The sequence below is a fragment of the Heloderma suspectum genome, chromosome 3 (assembly GCF_057233095.1).
Source record: "Heloderma suspectum isolate Gila_16-S chromosome 3, 16-S_ref, whole genome shotgun sequence".
Lineage (NCBI taxonomy): Eukaryota > Metazoa > Chordata > Lepidosauria > Squamata > Helodermatidae > Heloderma > Heloderma suspectum.
The window spans coordinates 4,490,392-4,507,855 of record NC_139460.1 but is presented as its reverse complement, the minus strand read 5'-3'; the positions used below and the strand labels follow the sequence as shown (position 1 = coordinate 4,507,855).

Below are 17,464 nucleotides of genomic sequence, written 5' to 3'. Positions count from 1 at the left end.
CCTCTCATTTAGGTCGGCATTTCTCAAACAGTGGGCCAGGGACTACCAGTGGCCTCCGTGCTGCAACTTGCCAGGCAGCTCCTCGCTCGCCTGCCCTGCAGCCTTTTAGTTGGACTGATGCCAGCAGCAGTTCCCTGCATGGGCACATCTGGGAGCAGGAGTTGGTTAGAGAGCAAGGCTATAGTGTGCAATGTTGGAGGGAAGGGAAGGGAAGGGAAGGGAAGGGAAGGGAAGGGAAGGGAAGGGAAGGGAAGGGAAGGGAAGGGAAGGAAAGGAAAGGAAAGGAAAGGAAAGGAAAGGAAAGGAAAGGAAAGGAAAGGAAAGGAAAGGAAAGGAAAGGAAAGGAAAGGAAAGGAAAGGAAAGGAAACAGACAACAGAACAAGAGTGGCCAACAAAGTCTTTTGGAAGGAAAGAAAGAATGCAAAGAAGGGAAGACAGACAGACTGAGGGAGAGGTAAAGGAGAAGCATTGGGGGCTGCTGCTGTGCTCTTTACCCATGGTGACGGCCAGCTCCCCTACCTCAGAAAAATAATCTGGTATTGGGCAGTGGTACCAGGAATTGGAGAGCCTGTGTTTGTGTGTGTTTGTGGGCTTGTGTGGGTGGGAGGAAGGAAGATGCAGGAAATGAATTAAAGTGGCTGGGAAATAGAGAAATTCAGGAAGAGGGGAAGGGAGGGAGGGGGTTCTGAGGGAAAAGGGCCAAAGGGGGCTTTGAAGGAATTTAGAAGAAGAAATAAAAGGTTAATATTTTTAATCATCATCATAAACTGGGAATAGAGAGGGCAGGAATAAGAGAGGGGATTTGTTATCTGCCCAGAGAATATTAGTTGTTGGGTGGATTAGAAATGTAATAAATAAATACAATAAATAAATAAATAAAAATAGGAAGAAGTGAATGCAAAAGCAGCTGGAGGAAGGGATGAAAGAAACACACTTTGGGGGTTAGGGTACAAGTTAAGTATGAAAAGAAAGGGAGAGGAAATGACAGGAGATGAGTAAAAATATTTTCAGAGGCACAGTGTTGGGAGGGGAGGGGGAGAACAAAATAAAACAAAAAATCCTCTGGATCAGCAAATTCTGCCTAAAATGGGGAGGCTGTGCCATGATACTTCCAGAGCCAATGGCTGTACTTAATATGAGGAAAGCTGAACTATGGAACTCTCTGCCACAAGGAAATCACTGTAGAATATAGTATAACTTTAATATTATACCTAGGCATAGTTCAAAACGGTTGCTTTCAAACTGTGTTCTGGGGAAACCTGGGATTCCACCTCAAAAGCTTATCAGCGGTCCCACAATTAGAAGATCAGTAATGGCAGACAAGCCATTTCATGACTGAAAGACATCTTCCCTGCCTATACCCATCTTCCCCTGCAATGCACAGCCACAGGGGAGTGTTCGGCTTGTTTACTCTCAGTTCACACAGAGTGACACTGCTACATGTAAACTGACTGTGCCCCTAAAACTTGTCCTCAAAGCCTCTGCAATGCAAAACACTCCCATGGCAAAGATGTAGGGGTTTCCTCCACAAACAAGTTGTGATGGAAAGAGTTTCCTGAGAGAGAGAGAGAGAGAGAGAGAGAGAGAGAGATTGAGATTTTGAAAACCACAGGTTTAAATTTTGCTCCTTGCCTCTGCGGGATACTATTTTGCAAATCCCTTACAAAAACAAACTGTTTATGAAACCATGAAAAAGATGATGAGCTATGGCATTCAGCAACTTTTTCTACGTTTATCAGGAAACAGAAGGAGAATGGATCCTGGGATTATCTCTTCAGAGACAACCAAGCACCAAAAAACAGCACCAGGTAGGTGAATAAAATATTGCTAGAATTACATTGTTCCCTCTGTCAGACGTTTCTGTGTGTTGTGAGCTTTCCTGCTAATAGTAGTGCCCCAGCAGTGTGATGCGGTATGCAGCTTAGAACGCAATCCTATGGGTTGCGCCCTGGGTACACGTAAACCTCCGAACTTGGAGGCTTACATGTATCCATTGCAAAGCGGGAGGTGCCTTGTGCCTCCCGTACTGCATTTACGCTAGACATTCATGCAATGTCGCCCGTCTAGTGGAGGCTTCAGGGAGGGAAGGAGCTGGGGCAGTGATAGAAAAAGGCGCAAGCCAGCCACCCTGGCCTCTTCTCTCCACTCCCAGGAACACCCCCTTTCCCCTGTCTCTGCGCTCTGTTTACTGAGCACGGAGAGGTAGCTGACGTGGTTCTGTCTGCGCCACCTACGATGGGGAAGGGGCTCAGAGCTTAGAGCCCTGTCTTGGAGCTCGGATCCAGGAAACTGAACAATCCTGTCTCCCCCAAACGCTGTCTAGGCGATATAGGATTGCTCCCTTACTGACCTTATTAACAGATTGAAAGCTAACAAATCACTGGGCCCTAGTGGTATCCATCCTAGAGTTCTTAAATAACTCAAATGTGAAATAGCCAATTTTCTAACAAAAATATGTAACATGTCCCTAAGATCAGCCTCCGTACCAGGGGACTGGAGAATGGCCAACATAATGCCAATTTGGGGAAGGGGGGACAGGATCTAGGGGGAAATTACAGAGTGCCTTCTACCCGCTTCAGTTGGTCACCCAGCTATGGCCCTATCTGGACTGGGATAACCTGCCCTCAGTAATCTATGCTCTGGTAACCTCCAACTTAGATTACTTCAATGTCCTGTATGTGGGGCTGTCCTCAAAGACTCTTTGGAAGCTGCAGATTGTGCAAAATGCAGTGGCCAGATTGATAGTGGAGACCAGAAGGTCTGAGCATAGAACAACCATTCTGACTTGCTTGCACTGGCTGACTGTACATTTCTGAGCCCAATTCAAGCTGCTGGTTTTGACCTATAAAGCCTTACATGATTTGGGACTGCAATACCTGACGGAGCAGCTCTCCTGGTAAGAACCTATTGGCACACTATCATCAACTGAGGCCCTCCTCCAGGTGCCTCCTCCAAGGTAGGGTTGGAGGTTGGCAAAAAGGGGGGGGAACATAGAATCATAGAATAGTAGCATTTCACATCCATGTGGGAACAAATGATACCGCCAAGCGGAGCTACGAAGAAATCACATCAGACTTTGAAGCTTTGGGAAGGAAACTCAAGAACTTTGGGGCCCGCCCAGATAGTTTTCTCATCCAGTAGTTAGAAGAGGGATAGAAAGGGAACGAACAATACTCCGGGTGAATGACTGGCTACGAAGGTGGTGCCGATGAGAGAGATTTGGATTCTGGGACCACGGGCTACACTTCCTGGAAGATGGGCTGTTGGCTAGGGATGGGTTGCACCTCACAAAGGCTGGGAAGAATGTGTTTGGCCACAGCATGAAGAACTTCATCAGGAGGGCTTTAAACTGAATCCTACGGGGAATGGAGATGTAATGTTGGAGGTAACAATGGATGTAGGCGCATGCACTGCAACGGAGAGAACAGCTCTGATAGCACCCAATAATAGTCTTCAGACACATGTAGGAAGAAAGCCAGACTATGAAGCACATGGTCTTCGATGTCTATATACTAATGCCCAGAGTATGGGAAACAAACAGAACGAACTTGAACTCTTAATACAAGAGGGAAATTATGACCTGATAGGTATAACTGAGACTTGGTGGGATGACTCTCATGACTGGAATACAGCAATTGAAGGATATAACTTGTTCAAAAAGAACAGGAGGAACAGAAAGGGAGGTGGGGTTGCACTGTATGTGAAAAAGAAATATCTCTGCACATAAATACAGGAGGATGAGCTTGGTAGCCCCATCGAGAGCATCTGGATCAAAATTAATGGAGCAAAGAATAAAAGGAACCTGGTGGTCAGAGTCTACTACCGGCCACCCAACCAAGGAGAAGATGAGGATGAAACTTTTGGAAAGCAAATAGCCAATGTTTTAAGGAAGCATGATGTAGTAGTAATGGGGGACTTCAATTTCCCCGATATTTGTTGGGAGACAAATTCTGCAAAACATGGCCCCTCCAGGAAATTCCTGACTTGTGTGGCAGATAACTTCCTCCTACAGAAAGTAGAGGAAGGAACTAGAGGATCGGCTATCCTTGACTTGATCCTAACCAACAGAGATGACTTAGTGGATCAAGTAGCAGTTATAGGAACTCTGGGGGAAAGCGACCATATTATACGTCAGAGAGAAGGCCATCCGGGCCTGATCTTGTTGAGCGGCCTGTCTGGTGTTGCTGGAGGTGCTCCTTAAGATAGGCTGGGCCGAAACCATATAGGGTTTTAAAGGTCAAAACCAACACCTTGAATTTGGCCCGGAAAACAACTGGTAACCAGTGTAACTCCTTCAGCACCAGAGTGATGTGATCACCATGGAATCTGCAGCTGGTACAGAACGCGGCGGTTCACCGCGTACTGTACCAGCTGCAGCTTCCGAACCGTCTTGAAGGGTAACCCCACGTAGAGCGCATTACAGCAGTCTAGACGAGAGGAGACCAGGGCATGTACTACCGATGGGAGCAGAAAGTCGGGAAGGTAGGGGCGCAGCCACCACATCAGATGGAGTTGGTACAGCGCTGTCTGGCTCACAGCTGACACCTGAGCCTCCATGGACAACTGGGAGTCTAAAATGGCCCCCAGGCTGCGGACCTGATCTTTCAAGGGTAGCCATACCCCATTCAGCACCAGGTCAACATCCCCCCAGCCTACTCTTGTCTCCCACCAAAAGTACCTCGGTGTTGTCAAGGTTCAGCTTCAGCTTATTCAGCACATAAAAGGACAGGTAAGATAAAATATCTTGTAACTCCTTTTTTCTTTTTAAACAGTGGGACCAAAGATCAGAGAACGAATATTCATTTGCTAACCACCCACAATCTACAGACATAATTGTAAGTTGTTGATAAAATATTATTAAAATGACAGCTGCATAGGATGCTGCGTTGGATGTTTGCTGCTATTTTAACACATCTAACCTTAAGTATATGTCTTTGTTTTTTTTGTACATTTGTATAAATTACCAACTAACAGCGCACACCTATGTGTGTTTACGCAGAAGTAAGTCCCACTGTATCAATGGCACTTACTTCCAGGAAAGTGTGCTTAGGACTGCAGCCTAAAAAACAAAATAAAGCGGTTAGAAATGGCATAGCAAGCTTCATACACCTGATTTGGTGTTCTAGTTGGTGGTGGGCACATGGTCCAATTGTAGAGAAAAGGTTTCAAAGTTCAGGCCACATTTTAAAAGCAAATATGGCTACTGGTGAAGGAAGAAAAAGATTGAGGCATTCTTCTTCCCATAGTCCCCTGGAGCCTTCCTATCCCAGATGAACAACTTATGTGTATTTACATACGACATATATATTGGTACCATCTGATTTTAAATGTTGTAATTCTGTATTTCTATGATGGTGATGAGTCTCTCCTTTTTATTGTTCACTGCTCAGATATTTTATTGGATGCAGAATGGTATATAAATTTTGTAAATAAATAAATAGATATTGGGAGGGCTAAATGCACTGAATGGCGGCCTAGACATGTTTTAAATAAAACACAATTATAAAATCTAAATGAGGGTGTCAGCAGGTCCACTGGAAGAGGCACATCAAATCCCCCTTGTTCACTTAATTCCATAGGTCATGTGACCACGAACTTTTAGGGAGCAATCCTATGGCTGCCACACAGCGGCTAGACAACCATAGGATATGTTGTTTTCCAGGAATCGACCTCTGAGCCCGTGATCTGAGGTCAGTTCCCAGAGAACGGACCTCCACCCACTTCCGCGCTGCCTCTGAGGCAGCACAGAACAGGCCTGTCCTCTGCGCTCACAAGAGGAGCGCAGCACGGCCAAAAAGGGGCGTGGCTGGGGGCGTTCCAGGGTGGGGAGGGCGGAAGTGCCGTGTGACACATCCAATGTGTCGTGCAGTAGCCTCCTTTCTCTTGTTGTGCCTTGGAAGTGCTAGCCCCAGCTCGGTATTTTGTGGTGACGAAATTATGCGCTGTGTGTGGGCGTTTGTGGGGGGGGGGTTATGCTGACGACAGTAGTGACAATGGTGGGGTGGGAGTGTCACCCTGCTGTGCCTGCGCCCTTCTTCCTCCTCCTCGTTCCTCACTGTTTCCTGGCAGAGCAGCATTGCACTGATACAGCTGCCGCTCCGCCTGCCTGCAATGTCCATGGGGTTTCTGAAACCCTCCACCTGCTCAATGTTTGGGGGGGAGACAGAAAAGTGAGTGAGGGACAGGACCAAAATGGAGCCCAGCTCCATGTCTCATTTGACCTGCTGCTCGTCCACCATTCTGGAGGTGCACTATCCTGGCATTTCACTACTATAACATGGCAGCAAGTGAGGGACAGGAGTGAAATGGAGCCAAGCCATGCTCAGTGCCACATCTGGGGGGTGAATAAGCAGATGGGTAGTGGGCAGGGGGATGTTGCAATGGCCCCTTTCCACTCAACCCCCTCTCCCAGTGTATACACAAAAGAGAAATGTTTTAGTGCTTGCTTTAACAGGGACAATACTGACTTGCGCGCATGGCGCATGCTGACTCCTCAGCAATTTTCAGTGGGATGGGCGGGGGCGGAATTGCTCTGCAGTTGCTGCACAGAAGTTTTAACCCTTTCTACCCAGTCCGCATGTACACACAAATGGGAAAAGGGAAATTGCTTGTTTTACGGGGAGGGGTGGGGAGCAGGCTTCTAAAGTTACAGAAGTACTGTGGATTCTATACATGCAACCCCTTTCAGCTCCCCACTCCTCAAGGTAGGGATCAGTGGCAGCAGAAGTGAAACAGGAGGCAAGGAATTTGAGATAGGGAAGTTCATGCTGAGAAGGAGGAGGGGTTACCCCAAAGGAGGTGGGTTGTGGGTGTACAATGCTGCTGGCATCTGATAACATCCCGACGGGCTTTAGCTACCAGTGTAAATGGCAGGTAGCATTATACATTTAAGGAAACCCAGCTATGCAAAGAACCCATCTTTATCCTGCAAAGAAACTGAAAACAGAAAGCCACGGTAAGTATGCGGGTTTTTTGCTTAATGTAGAGACACCCACAGCCTCTCCTAGTCAGGAGGCACCCGATCCTCTATCAACCCCCTGTGCATTTACTCCAGATGAGCAAAAATCCTGAGTGCACCAAAAAGGGGGAAGTAGCTAGAAAACCTTGGGGGGTTGCAGGATCAGGACCAAACCTCATAGCCAGCTTCCTCTGCACTGCTGGCTTGGTCGCTTTAATGTGTTCCTAAGCCAGCAAAGAGCAGAGCAGCAGCTGTTCTGATCGCTCCTGCCACACAGCTCTGTAGCCAGCCAAAATAGCCCACCCTGACTGCCACATGACATGATAACCCATGATGGGTTAAATAACCCACTCTGCAGACCGTGGGTTATCAGAGTGGGTTATTTTGGCCAAATAAGCCATTGTGGGTTAGAAAAAACTCCCACCAGATGACACAATAACCCATGATGGGTTAATTAATTAATTCTGAACCCAGTCTGTGCTTCCCCTGCTGCCTCGGTTGAGAGATGAGTGGCATATGGAGTGAAACATGTGCAAGGAGGCCCCTTAGGGCATGGCACACCTCAGCAATTCCCGATGAGTTGTCACGGAGTGATATAATATTAAACATATTGAGTATCCCTAGTTCTAACACCTTCAAACATTTTGATTGAAATCACTGCTTGAGGTATGGTAGATCTACAAAATTGGTTAGGCCACAGAACCCACATTTGCCATCCCTGATCAGACTTAAGAAAATAATGGATCTAGCCGCATTCTATTTCCCCTTAACTAGTCCACCAGCAGTCCAATACTGATCCCAAGCACCAGTTTTACACTTCTGCTGCCTCCCCTGAATCAGAAGTAATGGAGAGGAAGAAGAGAGGAAGGCCAGAATCTCTTCTCCATCATCCCAGAATGCAGGACATGGAATAATGGGCTCAAGTTACAGGAAGCCAGATTCCAGCCAAACATTAGGAGAAATGTCCTGACTGCTAGAGCAATATGACAATGGAACCCATTCCCTAGGGAGGTGGTGGGCTCTCCCACACTGGAGGCATTCAAGACGAGGCTGGACAGCCATCTGTCGGAGATGCTTTGACCTGGATTCCTGCACTGAGCAGGGGGTTGGACTCGATGGTCTTGTAGGCCCCTTCCAACCCCACTATTCTATGATTCTATGAATATGAGTCAGCAGAGTAATGTGGCTGCAAAAAAGGCAAATGTAGTTGTAAGTCGTTTCTAAAGCACGGGAAGTAATAGTTCCACTCTACTCTGCACCGGTCAGACCTCAGCTCGAATACTGTGTCCAGTTTTGGGCACCAAACTTTTAAGGATTCAGATAAATTGGAACGAGTTCAGAGAAGGTGGTGGGCTCTCCCACACTGGAGGCATTCAAGACGAGGCTGGACAGCCATCTGTCGGAGATGCTTTGACTTGGATTCCTGCATTGAGCAGGGGGCTGGACTCGAGGGTCTTGTAGGCCCCTTCCAGCCCTACTATTCTATGATTCTAAGTGGGTGTCATCAGCATATTGATGGCTTCCCATTTCAAACCCCTGGATGGTCTCAAAAACCACTGAGAAATCCATTAGAATAAACAGGGATGTGCTCCCTCTGTCCCTTTCCTGGCATAGGTCATTTATCAAAGTGGCCAAAGGCGGTTTCTGTGCCAAAACCAGGCCTGAAACTCTTCTGGAATAGATCCAAATAATGTTACATCTCATACAAGAGAGCCTGGAATTGTGTGGCAACTGGCCACTCACAATTATTGCCCTTGAACAGTGTATAACTCCCAAATCTCAATTCAATTTTTCACAGATTATTGGAACAAAAAGTGCTGGTGTACATGGAGGGAGATGGCATCATTCCCCTAAAAGACCCAGAGAGGCCAGCTCCCTTCCTTTCTCTTATCAGCAGGGCAGTTCAGCTGATTTTCCATCCAGATGAATCAGTAAAAATTGTCACTGATTTGCAAAGTAGCCATCAGATATATGTAGCTGTACAATGGCACAATGGAATGCAGCAGCTCGGCTGTTTTCAGGAGCTGCCCCTTTTCAGCATGCAACTCTTTTGCTGAGAGAACTGCACTGGCTGTCTGTTCACTACTGGGCCAGGTTTAAGGTATTAGTACTAGTGTACAAGGCCCTAAAACAACTTGGGGCCAGGATACCTGAGAGAGCGCCTTACCAACATGCCCGATCACTGAGGTCATCAGAGGGGATGTTCCTGAGGGTTCCACATGGACCCATTGCCCAGCTGGAGTCCACCAGGAAAAAAGCCTTCAGCGTGGTGGATCCCTTGCTGTGGAACTCCCTGCCATTGGAGGTCACGCAGGCGCCAACGTTGTGTTCCTTCCGGTGCCTCCTGAAGACATGGTTATTTTGAGAGGCCTTCCTTGAGTGTCCTGCCACTGTTTATTAAGTTCAGAATCTGTTTCTCTTAAAATATTTTGTTTTAATATGGTGTTTTATTCTTTTATCTTTGCTGTTCACTGCTCTGAAATCTTTCGATGTGGAGTGGTATATAAATACTGTAAATATAAATAAATAAATAAATAAATAAATAGTTAATGTTAGAAACTGCACTTAAAATACAGTATTGGGCAGGACAGGTATTGGTGAGATGATGATCCCTTCATTTGCAGGAATGCAGAAGGCATCGATGTTGCCAAAGGAACTGTACATTCAAACAGGACATTGACTGTCTTTATGGACTCTGCTGTGAGAAATGTAAGGTAAGATAAACATTGCAGATTATTCTATCTTTTGTCTATCTTCTTCTGTCTTCAAGGATGGGATTGTCACAAAATTCCACATATAGCTAATTCCATTTGAAATGTGGGTTTATTTTTAAAAGTATGTTTTAATGGAAAAGGAAAACATTGTTACATAATTTTTATAGGAAACAAAAGGAATACAACATACAAAAATGTAATGACTGAATAATGACTGAAGGGAACTTCATTGTCATTATAATTGGACTTAATTTACACACATCATAGGCATATCTGTTCAGAATGACATGTCTCTCAGGAAAACATTTAGCCAATTGCTCATTATCTACAAATGACAGGAATGCATACCAGTCGCCCATAAAATAGAACAAGGCATCTCACTTATCATAGGCCTGAGTTTAGGTTTCCAATGGATTGCAGAATAGTCCTGAACAGGAGGCCAACCAGTGCCTCAGAGCAAGGAAGCCCAACATGATGCTCAGAGTTGAAGGAGCTATGCAGTCTGTGAGCCAGCTCATAAAGTCAAAGCTTGGGGAAGGTCCCAGTTAGGGATAGCGGAGAATTTCTGAGAATTTCTCCACGAATCTCGGTGAGGCCGAATGCCAATGCATTCGGCCCCCCGAAATCGGCGGTGAAATTCTCTGCCCCCCCGCCCCCCCCCCGGGATGGGACTTACCTTTCATGAATGTCCCTCCCGGCGGCGGGTCCCAGTAGCGGTTCGTCGGGTCTTCGTCAGGGGCGGGGGCGGCAGCCGGTCTTTCGACCAGCTGCCGCCGCCGCCATTACAAGTTCAGTAAAAAAAACCCAAAAAAACCCCGTGATAGGCTACGTAACGATTAACGTAGCCTATCACGGCTAGATCTCCAAAGTCAGCCGTGATAGGCTACGTTAATCGTCACGTAGCCTATCACGGGTGACTTTGGGGGGGGGGGGAAAAGCGCGTACGCAAATGGCGGCCCCCATAGGGAGCCGCCATTTGCGTTCCTTATTTGGTCCCTGTAGTCTACGTAAAGATTTACGTAGACTACGGCGAAAATAAGGGCAACGCTATTGCCAGGGACCAAATAAGGAACGCAAATGGCGGCTCCCTATGGGGGCCGCCATTTGCGTACGCGCTTTTTTTTTTCCCTCCAAAGTCACCCGTGATAGGCTACGTGGCGATTAACGTAGCCTATCACGGCTGACTTTGGAAATCTAGCCGTGATAGGCTACGTTAATCGTTACGTAGCCTATCACGGAGGTGGGTTTTTTTTTTGTTGTTTTTTTTCCGCGGCCAGGTAGACGGGGCGCTTCTACCCGGCCTGAATTTCGCTGGCGAGGGATGGGGCGCCTCCCGCCCGGCCTGAATTTCGGCCGGGCGAGGCAGGGCACCTCCCCCCCCTCGCATGAACTTCGGGGGGAGAAGCGAAGCGCCTCCCCCCCACCGCGAAGCAAGCTTCGAGGACAGGTAAGGGACTTTCGTCCATCCCTAGTCCCAGTAGGGATGTATGGATTTTGTTTAAAGAGTTCCATCAGTGTTTTGCAAATTGTCAGGCGGCTTTTGTTCCATCATCCTGTCATTGACGGAATCAGAATTTCTTCAGGGATGTATGAGAACTTCATCCCATTTATGCGAATGCATATCAGCACTAATTTGCACTTGTGTTCATAGGCATTAGCGCTAATTCAGACTTGTGCATTTTTGTGCAAATTTGCACATTACTGCAAATTTGCACAAATCCCCCCCAGGTTTTTTTTTAAAGGTCTGCAGAATCCACACAACTCAGAAAAAGCTGGTCCATATAGTGGAATTCGCAAGCCAGATTCATAGAAATCCAAACTCATTTGAATCTTTAGCAGAGTTCTCCAACATCCCTAGGTCCCAGTACCTGCTGAGTTGGCACCAAAAGGCAAGTCTGAGCAAGTGCTGAACCAGCCTCCTTTTGCATAACTTTTGTAAGTAGGCCCACCAGCCTGCTGGGAGAGCCAGTGTGGTATAGTGGTTAGAGGTTTAGACTGAGACTTGGGAGATCTAGATTCTAGTCCCTTCTTGGCCATGAAGCTAACTGGAGTGACTTTCGGCCAGTCAGCATCTCTCAGCCTAACCTAACTCTCAGGGTTGTTGTGAAGATAAAATGGTGAGCACAAAGGCTATGTGAGCTGCATGGGCTCCTTGGATGAATGGCAGGATATAAATGTAACAAATAAATGAATGTCACTGTGGGTGCCCTCAGCTCCTGCCACACTCAAAAGTCATGGGAGCTGGGAAGGAGTACTTAATGAGAGTTTATAGAGGGAGGCTGGCTCAGGTCTGGGACCCCCTTTGAGTTGACACATAACCTGCTCAGCTCCTGTGAACATATGAGACTGCCTTATACTGAATCAGGCCAGGGGTCCATCTAACCCAGTATTGTCTACCTAGACTGGAAGTAGCTCTCCAGGTCTCCAGCTGTCAGGGTGGAAACTGAGCCCATAGAGCCCCAGAGTAGTTCTGATTCTGAGGAGGAACAGCAATCTGTGGGATAGGAGCCAGCTCATCCCTCACAGGCACAGCAGCTGGCAGAGATTCCTCCTGCTGGCATTCCTGAGATAGATAGTGATCCTAGCAGTGAGAAAGTGTGGGAGGGGGGCTTGCTAGACGCTCGACGCAGACGCAGAGAGCGACAAGTGATGGAGGGCGCGGAAAGGAGGCGTAGTGCCCGTTTGGCGCGCAAGCAACGGCCGCCTCCCATGGACCCAAGGGAAAGAGGGAGGTTCTCTCCCTAGCCCGTAAGTTCTGGGTCTTCAAGTGACTCTCTTTCAAGCGGAGATCAACTGCTTATTCGAAGCTTAGGCCACTTTGCTGTTCCTTGCTATAGTCGCTGGTGATTAGCATCTGAGTCATTAAGTTGTAAAAAGATTAAAGCTTTGAAAAGAATCCTTTCATCTGTGTCTTGAGTTGGCTATTGGAGTCTACTGAAAGAGGCCGCCAGGGCGCTCCTGACACCAGCAGAAGTTTTTCTCATCACCAGCTACCTGATTGCTCTAACTGGAGATGCCAGGGATTGAACCTGGTGCCATATGTATGCAATGCATGTGCTCTTCCACTGAGCTATGACCCCCCTCCCCCAACCCTTGTGGGCTGGCTTATAGACTGTACTCTATAGTGTACTTGATAAGCTCCCTCACCCTGAGGAGAACTTCCTCAAGCCTTTCAGGCTAGATATAGAAAGTGCAAAGCTCCCTTGGAGGCAATGTTGTGATCGGATGAAATGAGATGCTGGTGGTTGGAGCATTTGTGCACCCCAGACTCTCTGTCCCTCATCCAATGTGTGTGAGCTTCTGCTTTCACTGTCCTAAGGGGCTAACTCCATGTTATGTGCAAAAGTGTGCATTAAAGCCCCCTTGCCATTACTTGCTTCTCTCCTGGTTTACATGTACACTTGCAAGGCCAAGCACACCTTTCTCATTCAGGAGTACGCGGCACAAAGCTACTTGGGGAAGGCGATCATGGAGCATAGAAAGGGTGAATAAGGAAAGGGTTATGCATCCCCTCCTCCTGCTGCTTCTCTGACCTCAACCAACCCCTGTCCCCCATAACCTATTTTAAAAAGAAAAACAAACATTAGGGCTTTAATATGTGTAATGTGTATTTCATCTCTGCTGCTTCTGAAGAAAAAACTTAACTGTCAAGTTATGCTTTTTGAGATCAAAATCAGAAACGTAAATTATTGTTTCCAACAGTTTTCACAAAAGGGAACAGTGTGCAGAGAAACTGCTACAGAGTGTGATCTCCCGGAGTACTGCAACGGGACTTCTGCCAATTGCCCAACAGATGTACATAAACAGGATGGGATGCCGTGTGGCATCGCCGATACTTGTTATATGGGGAATTGCCTTAACCTCCAAAAACAATGCACAGCTATTTTTGGCCATGGTAAGACTGACATTTTTATTACCAGAAATATCTGCTACTTTTTCTACTTACTGACCATTTCATACAGAAGGGCCATTTGGGGCCAGGCATTTGTGGACCTCACTGCCTGTTAGCAATTTATCAAAGTGGATTTCAGTTTCCATACTAGTGTTGGTGGTAGACCAATTGCTGTTTCAGTTGGCACCCTCTTCTTCTGCTGGGCAGCATGTCACTTTAACTGCGACTGCTGTCAGGGGAATTCAGAACACCAAAGATGTGGATAAGGGGAGTGGAGTCTGAACTCAAGTACTTCTGTGACCACCAGCTTTGGCCTTTGCCTTTCCAATAAACAAAGTTCACAGATTCTTTGGAAGAATGGAATGCAGTGGAGCAGAAACGGTAGATGTACTAAGTGCATTGGCCCCAAGGTCTCTTATATGCCTTCCCACCCCATAATGCTGTTTGGGTTTTTTATTTAAAGTATTTCTATACCACCTTTCAGGGCAGAATGCCTTCTCAAGGCAGTTGACAATAAAATCATAAAACAATTTAAAGGGTAACAATACAAATCATAATGACAAAGTAAAAACATTTCACTCAACTCCAGCACTAAAATAGTAGCAACATTTAGAATCCTGATTCAACAACAACATCCTGATTCAATTAAAAGCAGATTTAAACATCCAGGTCTTTAAGACCCATTTACAAACAGTCCTAAGAACATAAGAGCCCTGCTGGGTCAGACCGAGGGTCCATCTAGTCCGGCATTCTGTTCACACAGTGGCCAACCAGCTGTTGACTGGAAACCCACAAGCAGGACATGAGCGCAACAGCACCCTCCCACCCATGTTCCCCAGCAGCTGATGCACATAGGCATACTGCCTGTGATACTGGAAGTAACACATAGCCATCAGGACTAGATAGCCTTCTCCTCCAGGAATTTCTACAACACCCTTTTAAAGCCATCCAAATTGGTGGCCATCACTAGGCCTTGTGGTAGCGAATTCCATAATTTAACTATGCACTGTGTGAAGAAGTACTTACTTTTATCTGTCCTGAATCTGCCACCAATCAGCTTCATGGGATAAGCCTGGGATTTAGTATTATGAGAGAGGGAGAAAAATGTCTCCCTATCCACATTCTCCACACCTTGCATAATTTTGTACACCTCTATCATGTCTCCCCTTACTCTCCTTTTTTCCAAGCTAAACAATCCCAGCTGTTGTAACCTTTTCTCATAGGAGAGATGCTCCAGCCCCTTGATCATTTTAGTTGCCTTTTTCTGTACATTTCCAGCTCTACAATATCTTCTTTATGGTGACCAAAACTATACACAGTGTGCTACATGTGGTTCACCATAGATTTGTATAAAGGCAGTATGATATTGGCATTTATTCTCAGTTCCTTTCCTCATTATGACTAACATGCAGTTTGCCTTTTTTACATCGGCCGCACACTGGGTTGACATTTTCATCAAGCTGTCCACCACAACCCCCAGATCTCTTTCTTGGTCAGTCACCGCTAGCTCAGATCCCATCAGGTTATACTTGAAGTTGAGATTTTTTGCCCCAGTGTGCATCACTTTACACTTGCTTACATTGAACCACATTTGTCATTTAGATGCCCATTCTCCCAGTTTGGAAAGATCCTTTTGGAGTTCCTCACAATCCCTTATTGTTTTGACCACCCTAAATAATTTGGTGTCATCAGCAAACTTGGCCACTTCACTGCTCACTCCTAATTCCAGATCAGTTGAACAGCATTGGTCCTAATACAGATTCCCTTGGGACACCACTATTTCTATCCCTCCATTTGGAGAATTTACCATTTATTCCTACTCTCTGCTTTCTGTTCTTTAACTAAATACTGATCCATAGGAGGACCTCTCCTCTTATTCCGTGACATTTAATTCTGCTCAGAAGAAGACAGGACTTACCTTTATTGAAGCCATGTTGATGCTTTTTCAGCAGGGCTTGTCCTTTTATCTGCTTACTAATTTTATCTTTAATAATGCTTTCAACCAATTTACCCAGAAGCCAAATGCACTTCCCATGGGAAGGAGTTCCACAGTGATGGGGCCACCACTGAACAGATCCTGCCCCTTGTGATCACCAACCTGATGGACCTTACTGCCACTGTAATTGATATGCAAAAGCAACAACATTTTATTATACGGTCACAGACCATTTGGAACACAAAGTAATCCTCGAAATAAAATACTTAAGACCCCCCCACAATTCAACAATTATTTAAAGTATTTAAAACTTAAATACAATTAACATAGTACATTAAAATATCATCAGCCAATTGTTACATACGAGTCTGGAGAATGAACTTACGAATTTTAACAGCAGAAAATAAAAATTTTGCAACCGCCTCTGTTACATGCTTATTAGTATCAGCCAGTAAGTAAATTAAATACCAGTCAGAGGATCTTCTAGGGAATTTATTTACAATAGGTGTATTAAGTCTTATTCGCTCATCTCTATAGAAATTAGAGAAAAGGAGTATGTGCGATAAAGACTCTACTGCTTCATCTCCACATAAACAAAGATGATTTGTATAAGGGATCCCCTGGAAGCGACCATCCAATACAGCAGAAGGAATTGCATTAAACATGGCTTTAGAAAAGACGTTGTGATATTTAGGAATGGTCGAATTTACAAGGTATTTTGCACAACTCTTCATGTCAAATGTCAAGCCTAGGTGAAATGGAGAACAAGTAGTACAGGCAGCAGATAAGGAATATTGGGTATCCATGTCTTTCATCCGGAGCACAAGTATAGATTTTGCTTGAGAAACATCTTGGGTGGAAAGAAAGCTATCAGAGAAACCCAACATCTGTAATTTGCCTCTGATCGCTTTAGACCACTGGCTGGTGTAATTGTCTTCCCAGAGAAGGGCCACATATCCTGGTTTGGAATTTGCGTAAACACGTTTTAGCCAGTATCTAAATGCCCAACACCAAGCAATACATTCCACCGATGAAAACCCGGCCTCGAGCTTTAAAACTGCTGATGGCACACAATCAGGCGCACCAAAGAGTCAACGCAAAAAAGATTAAAGTATTTGTTCTACGGCAGTGGAAAGCCCTAAGATCCACACCGGAACTCCAAATAGTGATTGTGGCAGCACCTTAGCCTTAAATACTCTGAGTGCAGCAGGAATAAACTGTCCTCCTCTAGTATAAAAAAAAGGAACTATGGCTTTAGCACTATTCAATGCTGATTGTATAGCAGAAGTCCGGTGAGCCACCCAAGAACCAGAAGACTGAAAAACAATCCCCAAATATCTAAACTGCCTAACTTGTTCTATGGTCTGGCCACCTATAACCCATTTATTCAGAGAAAGCCTTTTGGTAAAAACCATAATCTTGGTTTTACTAAAATTAATAGTTAGCGCATTTTCTTTACAATAGTCTATAAATGCTCTCAGCATTCATTTCAAGCCAACTTTAGTAAAAGAAAGGAGAACAGCATCATCTGCATATAAAAGTATGGGAATGCTAACTGTGGCCAATTGGGGGGCATGAAAATCCCATGAAGAATAAACCTTAGATAGATCATTAAGGTACAGATTAAATAGCATAGATGCAAGTATACATCCTTGGCGTATGTCCTTAATAACAGGGATAGAATTAGTTAAAGTGCCCTCAACGCCACTTCTCACTTGCACAGTAGTATTCTGATGGAAACGCATAATTAAAGTAATCTTTTATCACTGGAAGAGGAATAAAGCTTTTCCCAGAACTTATCCCTTGGGATCGAATCAAAAGCAGATTTTAGATCTATAAAAGCAGCATATAGTCCCTTGCTGGGAGATCTTATATATTTTTCCGATAAGTGACTTAAGACTAGGCAATGGTCAAATATTGACCTGCCTCTTCTAAAGCCAACCTGCTAATCTCCTAAAATATT

At 45.6% G+C, this 17,464-nt stretch overlaps 1 protein-coding gene across 1 annotated transcript in view; it reads left to right on the top strand.

Moving 5' to 3' along the window:
* Positions 1-1,707: 1,707 nt before the first annotated feature.
* LOC146349259 (disintegrin and metalloproteinase domain-containing protein 30-like) overlaps positions 1,708-17,464 on the top strand; it is a 37,420-nt gene continuing 21,663 nt past the window's right edge. The window contains exons 1-4 of the mRNA XM_084845382.1: positions 1,708-1,809; positions 4,774-4,836; positions 9,584-9,673; positions 13,376-13,568. Coding sequence (XP_084701508.1) covers positions 1,708-1,809; positions 4,774-4,836; positions 9,584-9,673; positions 13,376-13,568 — 448 coding nt within the window. The remainder of the gene's footprint in view (positions 1,810-4,773; positions 4,837-9,583; positions 9,674-13,375; positions 13,569-17,464) is intronic.